Source organism: Chaetura pelagica, unplaced genomic scaffold (genome assembly GCF_000747805.2).
Source record: "Chaetura pelagica isolate M959 unplaced genomic scaffold, ChaPel_1.0 scaffold71, whole genome shotgun sequence".
NCBI lineage: Eukaryota > Metazoa > Chordata > Aves > Apodiformes > Apodidae > Chaetura > Chaetura pelagica.
Window position 1 is genome coordinate 2,167,407 of NW_009952435.1, and position 11,051 is coordinate 2,178,457.

The 11,051-nt window shown below is 41.5% G+C and overlaps 1 protein-coding gene across 1 annotated transcript in view; it reads right to left on the reverse strand.

Moving 5' to 3' along the window:
- COBL (cordon-bleu WH2 repeat protein) overlaps positions 1-11,051 on the reverse strand; it is a 116,967-nt gene that overhangs the window by 5,288 nt on the left and 100,628 nt on the right. The window contains exons 11-12 of the mRNA XM_010008368.1: positions 1,784-1,887; positions 4-551 (exon numbers count right to left, since the gene is read on the reverse strand). Coding sequence (XP_010006670.1) covers positions 4-551; positions 1,784-1,887 — 652 coding nt within the window. The remainder of the gene's footprint in view (positions 1-3; positions 552-1,783; positions 1,888-11,051) is intronic.

Below are 11,051 nucleotides of genomic sequence, written 5' to 3' on the forward strand. Positions count from 1 at the left end.
TTCCCTGTTACTATACTCATTAAATGAATTTATCCTCTCTTTTGCTGTACTGACTTCAGCTGTGAACTTGAAGTGAGATGGAGTCAGCTTAGATTTACATTCCTCAGATTTCACACCCTGTTTTGGGGGGGGTTCCAATCTTGAGTTCTTTTCATTTCTTCTTTCAAAGGAGGATGTGAGAGATTCAAACATATCTCTTCTCTGTTCCACAGGTAAGTGACTGAATTCATTTTCAGAGGGTTGCTGATGTATTAGGTCCTTGGATATGCATACAGCTCCACCATCTGTGTGTTCCTTATCAAAGGAACCTGCATTGTTGTTTTTGTTTGTAAAGTTTCTTGTATTAACAGAGTCAGATGAGATATTTAGTGAAATCCTTGTCTCTGTCTCTTGACTTCCAGCTGAGTCAGAGGTGCTAAATTCTGGAACATCATCTATGACTGTTACTGGAACAGAAATGGTAACATCTTGGGCAGCCTCAACTTTTCTTACATGTGGGCTCAACACTTCATTGATGTACTCGGAGTCAGAGCTACTTATACCATCCAGTGCTGTAAAATACAACATTACATATAGGTGTATTTAGGCAATATGACTTTAAATTACACAAACAGCCAGTATGAGCTTAAGCAGATCAGATATTTTAGTTACACTAACAGGAATCTATTTATGCCTGTATTACAAAAACGAGATATCTGGGTCCCTTTTATTGTCTGGTTGCTGATTAGGATCAGCCAAATATTCCTGCAGTCCTCCTGCTTCAGCCAGTGGGAAACATACAAATGCAGCTGAAAGCAGAATTTAATCTATTGTTCATACCTTATCTTTGACTAACTTCTTTCAGTGATAAACACTTCACCACATGACTCCAAAGGAGAAACATTTCTGAGAAACAGCAAGCAACTCCAAATTACGTTTCCCAGACCTGGTTAGTAATAACAGCCCAGCTGAAGGATTTCCTTCAGCAAGCAAAGAAACAGTACTTGTGTTTTTTCTCCATTCTTCTCACCCTTCATTACCAGGGCCTCCAGAAGCCTCACTGTGCAACAAGCTTAACTCTCCTCTCAAATTTGCTGGTATAAATCAAGGGTTACAACACAGAAGCTAAGAAATTCCATTGCTAGAGAACTCACAGAAATTAAATCATAATCAAGTTCACTGCAGAAGTACTTAAATAAAATGAGATTTTTTAAAGAAGTAGTCAACATCATTTGGTGACAAACCATTAAGAGAGAAGTATTTTTATTTACAGTAGGAAAAAGAGCACATTAGCACACTTTATCTCTTACCATTGTTTCTTTTAATATTTTTTGATTTTAACTTTAAGACACATCTTCTAACTCAGAAGAGGCACTGGGTACAAAAATGTCCCCTGTTTCTCCACTTCATAATGATAAAATGCAAAATAGAGGCATTGTTCATTAAACATGGAGCTAAATTTACAACTGATTCATCCTGTCTGAAGTCAATGAAATTATATCAAATTTGGCTAATAAAATGTGTCCATAAACTGTTGTTCATCCCTTGTTGGTATCAGACATAGAAATACAATGACAATCTGATAAGCAGCTTGAAAAATATTCAGTGAGCATCTGTAAAGAGTGGCTGTCCCAAAAGCTAAGAGAGAACAGCCACTCTGGGTTGAGCACATTCTGCCTTAGACCCGTGGATTGCCCTCAGTGATCTCAGTGAGAAATGTGCAGGTGTCTCAGAGTAGAGTATGACCCTGCATCTATGGCTATGCCTCTCTCTTTTGTACTTCAGAGTTAACACACTTCCCTACCTTCTAAATCTTCATCCAGTCCAGCCAAAGTCTGCTGGAGTTGTGCAGCCATGAATATATCCCCATTCTGATGCTTAGCTGAAGCCATTTCTTCATCTCTCCTGCTAAATGAAAGAGGAGAAAAAGGTTCAGTCTACCACTTTTTCACTTTGCACTGTTGCTCTGACATTCATTATCATCTCAGCCCCTTCCGTTCCACTGGGGTTCAGAAACTCATTCCCCAAAGTATGAAAAATAAGCAGCCTTGGAGACACACACCACGACACTGACAAATCCATGTCTAGGAAAGGGTCTCTGTGGTGCCTGAGCATACTCAGTGTGCTGGTGATCAACAGATTGGGATTAATAAAGCCTGTCACAAAGAAATAGTCTGGCTTCACTGTGAAGTACACACTTCAGCTTGGCTGCAGAAAAGCAGTGCACGTCAAGGCAAAGGTTTTGCATATCCATACAATTTTAAAGTGGACCACTAGCCATCCTGTGCATGTGCTGCCCCAGAGTATCTGCAGCTTAATTAAATAAGAATAGCATGGTGATAAAAAATAAATACAGCTAGGTACTGTTAGACAATCACTCTGCATCCTGAGGGGAGGGAGGGAAGGAAAAAAGAGAAACTAATCCCTTGAGAGCTGTTTCTAATGAAGCATATCAAGGAGCTTGATTTTGCCAAAAAAGAACACCACAGTTTTTGATGAAGTTGTACAATGATCTAAAACAACTCTGAAATCAGAGTGAGTGCCAAGTGTTGTCTTGCCTTATTAAAAGAAAAAAAAAAAGAAAAAGAAGATGAAACTGAGAAAAATTCTTACAAAGAATAACTAAATAACTAAAATTAAAAAAAAAATGTATGGCAACCTGTTATACAACAGACATTCTGTTTCTTAGGATAAAAAATCTTGACCAGCAGAGCTTTATTCTACATAAATCATTAGCTAGGGTTTCATATTGGGCAATGTTTTCCATCTATCTGTTCTTCATCTGAATTGAAGAAATTGTTGTTTGTGACACTGTATCTAAGTTTCACCATTGTGATTAGCCTATTTAAAAAATAATTTTCCACTCTAGGCACACCTAAACTAAATGGTAAGGTGAAGGAGATCTGTCCTTTTCAAGATCAGACCCTTATTTTCACAGACACACTAATAGACAATGTACTTTTTTGGTAGTTAACTGAACACTACCTAAAAAATGCCACATTTCTGCTGCCCTTTGAGATTATAAATCACAGATGTTTCCTGACATTGATTTAAACTATGTCTAACAGTGTAGCTTCCTTTTTTGCTATTTTATTGTTTGATTTTTCCCTTGCTCCTAGCAGGGAACATGCTGAAGTATCAGGTATTTTATTTTACTTTATTTATTTATTTATTCTGCATTAATCTTTCCTTTATGTCTTTTGTAGAAGTCTTAAACTGGAATCTAAGACAGAAATTTGTATTAGTTGTTTAAATACAGGAAACAAAGTGCTCTGCAACTGAAATACAATTTTCTCCATCCCCAGCAGCCAACCTGCACTGATGATGCTCAGGCTCAGCACCCACACTGCATGACTTGTGGTAAACTGTATTTTCCTCCTGCTGGATTAAGAGAAAGGTGGTATAAATCAGAGCTGCCAGTAGAGGCAACTGGTGATGCTAAGACTGCAATCCCATATCCTGAAGCACGAACAGACATAAAAATCAATGAGACTACTCATCTGAGCAATCTGACAAAAAGTATAGTGCAGCATTCAGATGGAAATCTGGCAAAAAAACCGCTCAACTTCAAAGTGGCAAAAAGAATGAACCAACTGAATTCATACTGGTTTTGCAGTGGAAAGTTTTCCAAAATGAATAAAAAATATTTACTCTCCTCTGAGTGCATTTTAAACCAATGTATTTGCAAACTCAGAAAGAACATTTTTGATGGAAAAATATTCAAACTGCACCAGCTGAGCAACAGGTCTATCCAACGTAGAAGGCAAATATTGCTTTCTTCTCTACAAAGCTGAACTTGAAGGATCACTGTCCATAGTTGGAAGCAAACTACTGACAAACAATGAGACCCATTGTCTAAGGTACTGGGAAGAAGATGTTTCCAAGGCCTTGAAAGAAAAACTTGTAAACTTCTATTTATCAGTGAATAAGACCTAACCTTCATAAAGACCATGCCAACTCACCATCTTTCTGGTACCTGATCATATCTTTCCGTCTATTGCCTGACTGTTCTACAATGCAACCAAAATAATTTAATCATATAATAAAATCATAGAATGGTTTGGGTTGGAAGTGACCTCAAAGTACATCTAGTTCCGAATCCCTGCCATGGGTAGGAACACCTCCCACTAGCCCTGGTTGCTCAAAGCTCCATCCAACCTGCCCCTGCACACTTTCAGGGAGGGAGCATCCACAGCTTCCTGGGGCAACCTGTTCCATTCTCACTAACCTCACAGTGAAGATTTTGTTGGTGATGTCTAGCCTAAATCTACCCTCTTCCAGTTAAAAGCCATTTTCCCTTTGTCCTCTCACTACAAGCCCTTATAAAAAGTCCCTCCCCAGCTTTTCTGCAGCCCCTTCAGGTACAGCCCCTTCTGTTCTCTTCTCCAGACTGAACATCCCCAACTCTCTCAGCCTGTGTTCACAGGAGATGTGCTCCAGCCCTCTGACCCTTTTTGTGGCCCCCCTTTGGAATTGCTCCTACAGCTCCATGTCTTTCTTATGTTGGGGGCTCCAAAACTGGACATGGTACTCCAGGTGGAGTCTCATAGGAGCAGAGTAGAGGGGATAATCACCTCCCTTGACCTGCTGCCCATGTTTTTAATGCAGCCCAGGACATGGTCGGCTTTCTGTGCTGCAAGCGCATCTTGCAGGCTCATGTTGAACTTCTCATCAACCAACACCACTGAGTCCTTCTCCTCAGGGCTGTTTTCTATCCATTCTCCATCCAACCTGAAACTGTGCTTGGGATTGCCCCTACTCAGGTGCAGAACCTTGCACTTGGCCATACTGAACTTCATGTGGTTTGCATACGCCCACCTCTCAAGCCTGTCAAGGTCCCTCTGCATGGCATCCCTTCCCTCCAGCATGTTGACCCCACCACACAGCTTGATGTTGTCAGCAAACCTGATGAGGGTGCACTCAGTGCCACTGTCCATGTTTCCAACAAAGATGTTAAACAGCACCAGTACCAGTACCAACCCTTGAGGAACACCACTCATCACTGGTCTCCATTTGGACACTGTTGACCATAACTCTTTGAGTGTGACCATCCAGCCAATTCCTTATCCACTGAGTGGTCCATCCAACAAGTACATATTTTTCCAACTTAGGGGCCAGGATGTCATGTGGGACAGTGTGCAATGCTTTGCACAGTTCAGGTAGACGACATTAGCTGCTCCCCCCTTGTCCACTGATGCTGTGACCCCGTGGTAAAAGGCCACCAAATTTTTCAGGCATGATTTGTCCTTGGTGAAGTCATGTTGATTGCTGCCAACCACCTCTGCATTTTCCATGTGCCTTAGCAGAGCCTTCAGGAGGACCTACTCCACAATCCTGCTGGGCACAGAGGTGAGACTGACTGGCCTGTAGTTCCCCAGGTTTTCCTTTTTTCCCTTTTTGAAAATGGGGGTTATGTTTACCCTTCTCCAGTCTGTGGGAACTTTACCAGTCTGCCACTACTTTTCAACTATAATGGGCAGTGGCTTTGCAACTTCGTCCATCAGTTCCCTCAGGAGCTGTGGATGGATCTCATCAGATCCCACAGACTTGTGGACTTTCAGGTTCTTTAAATGGTCTTGAACCTACTCTTCTCTTACAGTGGGTGGTGGATCTTCCTTCTCCCAGTCCCTGCCTTTGCCTTCTGTGATTTGGATGGTGTGGCCATAGCTCTTGACTGTGAAGCCTGAGGCAGAAAGTCATGGAGTATCTCTGCCTTCTCCATATGCTGCATGACCAGGTCTCCTGCTTCCTTCTGGAGAGGGCCCACACTGTTCCTAGTCTTCCTTTTACCACTGTAGCTTTTCTTGTTAACACTGATGTCTCTTCTATCTAGACTTTAGCTTTCCTAACCTGATCCCTGGCTGTTTGGACAACTTCTCTGTACTCCTTCCAGTCTACCTGTTCTTGCTTCCACCCTCTGTAGACATTATTTTTATATGTAAGTGTGTCCAGAAGCTTCATGTCCATCAATGCAGGTCTCCTGGCATTCTTGTTTGCCTTCCTTTTTGTTGGGACACATTGCCCCTGGGCTTGGAAGAGGTGATCCTTGAATACTGACCAGCTCTCTTGGGTTTGTCTCCCCTCTAGGGCTTTATTCCACCAAGCAGATCCCTGAAGAGGTCAAAGTCTGCTCTCCTGAAGCCCATGGTAACAAGCTTGCTGCGCACTCTCCTTGTTTCCCTAAGGATCCTGAATTCCAGCGTTTTGCTGTCCTTGCAGCCAAGGCTGCCCTTAGAATTAATGTTGTCCACCAGCCCATTCTTGTTGGTGAGAACAAGGTTCAGCATAGCACTATTTGGGCCCCTCAGTTAAAGAAGGACAGGGAAGTGCTTGAAAGAGTCCAGCACAGAGCTACAAAGATGATTAAGGGAGTGGAACATCTCCCTGATGAGGAAAGGCTGAGGGAGCTGGGTCTCTTTAGCTTGGAGAAAAGGAGACTGAGGGGTGACCTCATCAATGTTTACAAATATGTAAGGAGTGAGTGTCAGGGAGATGGAGTTAGGCTTTTCTCAGTGATGACCAGTGATAGGACAAGGGGTAATGGGTGCAAATTGGAGCATAGGAGGTTCAAGGTGAATATCCGAAAAAATTTGTTTACTGTAAGAGTGACGGAGCACTGGAACAGACTGCCCAGGGAGGTTGTGGAGTCTCCTTCGCTGGAGACATTCAAAACCCACCTGGATGTGTTCCTGTGTGATGTACTCTAGGTGACCCTGCTCTGGCAGGGGGGGTTGGACTAGATGATCTTTCGAGGTCCCTTCCAACCTCTAGGATTCTATGATTCTATGATTCTACTTCTTGTTGGTTCCTCTACCACTTGGAGAAGGAAAATTGTTGTCAATGTATTCCAGGAATCACCTGGATTGCTGGTGCATGCCTGTGTTGTCCCTCCAACAGATATCAGGGTGGCTGAAATCACCCATGAGGACCAGGGCTCATGAAGCTGCTCCTATCTGCCTGTAGAGGATCTCCTCTGCCTCGTATTCCTGGTCAGGTGGCCTGTAGCAGACCACCACTATGATACCACCTAGTTCTGTCCTCCCTTTATCCCTGAGCCATAAGCTCTTTCTTGGTCAGCTCGTTGTCCATCTCAGATGGAGGTCCATGGACTCTAGCTGGTCATTGATTTAGAGGGCAACACTCCTTCCTCCCCCATTTGTCCTTCTTAAAGAACTTGCATCCACCCGTTCCTACGTGCCAGTTATAGGAATCATCCCACCACATCTCTGTGATGCCAGTAACCCTGTGGCCCTGCAGGCATGCACACATCTGTAATTCCTCATTTATCCCCATGCTACAGATCTCGTTACTAAGCTGTCTGTGCTGGGCTTTCTCCAAGAAATAATGGAAACTACTGGCTTGAGAATTTTACCGGTAATTTATCTAGGGAGATGTATTTGGGACTGGAACAGGAATTTCTGGACTCCAAACATGCAGCATAGGTCCATTGCTTTGACCAGCTCTTTTTTCATGTCGATCAATGGGAATCTTTCAGTGACTTATAGAAAAATTATCTTCTCCTTGATGGACACAACAGTCAGCAGAGGTCTCTTTCATTTTCTTCTACGTACTTATGCAGTGACTATATAGACTTTGCCTCTCAATCTCTGCTTCAATCTCTGTATCTGGACAACTGGTATAGTAATATCCAATTCAAGGATTTTTTTTTTTTTTTTCTGAAGGAAATAGAACAATGCAATGAAAATGAAAGGATTCTTATTTGCTCTTACAGGGGGATCTTCAGAGAAAGATCTTTTCTTTTACATTTCCAAATTCTTACAAGATCTATTGTTCAATTCATCTCCAAACTCACCTACCTACAAAGTAAGCCAGAAGGTATAGATTAATCACAGAGCTCTTTTTAAAATTGCAAGCACTGGGAATTCAGAATGTGACACGTTTTGTGAGGCAAAGGTCTGGCTGCTTCCAGTAGCTCACAGGGTTTATAAATATGCTTTAAAAGACTCTTTCTCACAACAGTATTTGGGAATGGAAAACAAGAAGGTTTCTTTTTTTCTTCCTAGCCTTCTTCTCTTCTAACCCTATACACTTTTCTTTTGTTGACAGCTCTGTTTTGGCCAGAATCCAAGAAAAATATGACTTATTGTGATACCACATTTCACATTCTGGATAAACATTACCAGTGGTATTTTCTCACACACACGTTTTTGACTTAGGGAAGAACTTGATAACCTTTATGCTGCCTTTCTGGTAAAATGTGAGGCACTAAAAATACAACACTGGTGACCATTCAGCCCAAGCTCAAAACAGCAAATGTGCACAGTTCCTGGAAGCCTGAGCACTTATTACTTATGTAGATTAGCAGAGATTTGTGCAAAAGCACAGAATGGAGCAAAGTGACTACTGAACTACACCTTTAGTGTTCCACGGAGCTCAGGCTACAACACAGAATTACTCCTCAGCAATCATTTGCACAGTTGGAGACAAAACTTACAGCAGCTTTTCACCAAATTAGTGCCATGGGAGATGGGTATTTATGAGAAAGTTTACATTCTAAGAAAGAGAGAAAATTCTCTGATAAAGCTAGTTGGAAATGCTGCACTAAGAAGAAACCCAAACCAGCAATAAGACAACGGATTTGCAATGACAGAATCTGCCAGTTAACAGTAGCTTTATCTGGGAGTCTGCAAATTATAGAACTGACCCAAGTGTCTTTGAGTATTTCTCAGGAGTTTTAGTGAGCCTAATGCATGATACTAGAGCTAGAGACCACAAGTCCCACCATAACTGTTCAAATACAACACAGACCTGTGTAAACTCCAGAGAAGAGACTTGAGGAAGACATTCAGTTATTTAAACCTGGGCACTTGGTGCCATTTGAAATACTGCAGATTATTCACATTCATTATGTCTGGAGCTGATAGACATAATATAAAAAGAACAAATATATCACAGAATCATCCTGATTGGAAAAGATCTTTAAGATCACCAAGTCTAACCATAACCTAATTTAGCCATTCAGTAGATACCTCACAGATTAACTGAATGTGATGCAAAGGTCTCACTCATTTTGCACTATGTTTGCTACATCAGAAGACTTGAGAACAGAGTCTCTGTACATTTGTTACTAGCTGGGGAAGGATGATAGAGTCATTGTAAATAAGGGTCAAATCCAGACAGGCACACTGTATTGTGGTAGAGGCAAGGAAGCAGTGACTACTATGAGGCAGTTCCATGGGCATTTGAAGGCGTTCAGCTTCTCACATGTCTTAGGCAGTGAACAGGGACCAACCAATGTGGAAAGCTGATAGTGTCATTACTCTTGACTGGACTTTGGAGTGTGTCTCCCATGTCTGACAGTCTTCTCAGTCCAGTACTGGGGGAATCACTTCAGCCCTTGCAAGTGTATCCAAATTTATCCTCTTCAAAGTCAATCTGCAATATTGTCCTCATACATAAATGCTGGAAAGAGAAATACTTCCATTTCTGGTATAAATCAAGCTAGGTATAAAAAAAAGACTGATGATGAACAATTTTAAGTTGCAGAAAGTGTGGCTGAAAATGCATCCTTTTTTGAATACAACATTCTATTCAACAAGACCAGAAAGATGACACTAAGTAAACTCAAGGTCTTTAAATATTTGTTTTTGTGACAGCTAAGTACTCTTCAAAAGTGGAGGTAACTACTTTCCAGATTAGCCAATAGTTTACATGATCTTAGGGACCATTTTTCCATTCTTTATGTTTCTAAGGCTACATGACTTGTTCCTATTTCCTTTTGAGGAAGAAATACAAGAGTTGCATGAGAGCAGCTAGTGTGAGTGGTGGACTTGATGGTCACCTAAACTATGACCTGAGCAATTAGATTCTCCTTTTGTGCTGCCTCCTGTGAACTTGAGCATAAAGTTTGAATGTTCAAATGACCAAAGCCTGTTAAAATGCCAAACTGTAGACTGAACAACCAACTTAAAAAATCTAAACAGAAAGCAAATGAAAATGCCTTCACTTACTATCATTCTGTGTTTTAATGCTAGATGCTAGAAATCTCTAGGCTTGTTACATACCAGGGTGACTTAAGCTTCCTGAGTCCCCTGACACATGTCACTTTCAGGGTCCTGCTGCAAAAGCAGCAGCTTGTAGTTGCTATACAGCTGGAAGCATGCCCCTGCTCCCTCCTCCTTGCTTGGGCCTCTGGCAACAGCTTCTCAACAGGAAAGCCCGCAGGCAGACAGCATTGCCAGAAATAGTCAGGAAAGTGGACCAGCTTGATTTAAAGCTTAATACAGTCACATCACCTGTGCAACATAACGTTGAGAGTTAAAAGATGGCACAATGAGGTTAAATAACTTCTCTTGGTTTACACAGAAAAATAAGAAACAGAGCAGGGACCAGAGCCTTTCTCTCCTGGAAGCCAGCACTACATCTCAGCAACCCAAGCTACTTCCTAACATGTAAAATATTCTACAGCTCCAAAGTATATGGCATTTTTCCAGTCGATGAGTTTAACAGAAAGGCTAATCTGGATCCCTGCTCTGTAACAACTTAGAGTATCTATTACTTAACCATAAAATCATTAGTATCTTCCCTCCATGAAGATCTGCTAGCAAAAAAGTGCATAAGAGTATCCAAATTTTTTAGAGTGTTTTCTGGAATAAGGGAAAAGGGAGAGCCAGAGATAAGAAAGGAAATTAGCAAAACTATGTAAGAAGCAGAGGCTTGCAAATCTGTCAGACATCTGGGTCTTAATTAAGTAATTTTTCATCCCTGAAGTTCTCCCTGTCACTTTAACCCTTTCTCTACCTCCCTCCCCCTCAAAACTACGTTTCTGTTTTTTAAAAAGTAAAACACACGCCTATCCAGCTAAAATAAAACCTATCCCATAGAGAAATGACTGAATAAAAGTTTCTCACATTTCTCAGAGATAGTTACAAGTGATGTGTAATTACAAAGAAGGTGCTTGTGCATAGAGGCATATATAATACACACATGCTTTGCTACTTTTCATTATAGTTTTTCTCTTTCCTTCCTGCCTGCCTTCTACCACTCACTATTGCATTTGTAATTCCTCCGACCAGCTTCATCACTGAATTCTCTCCAGCTCCCTTCTCTTT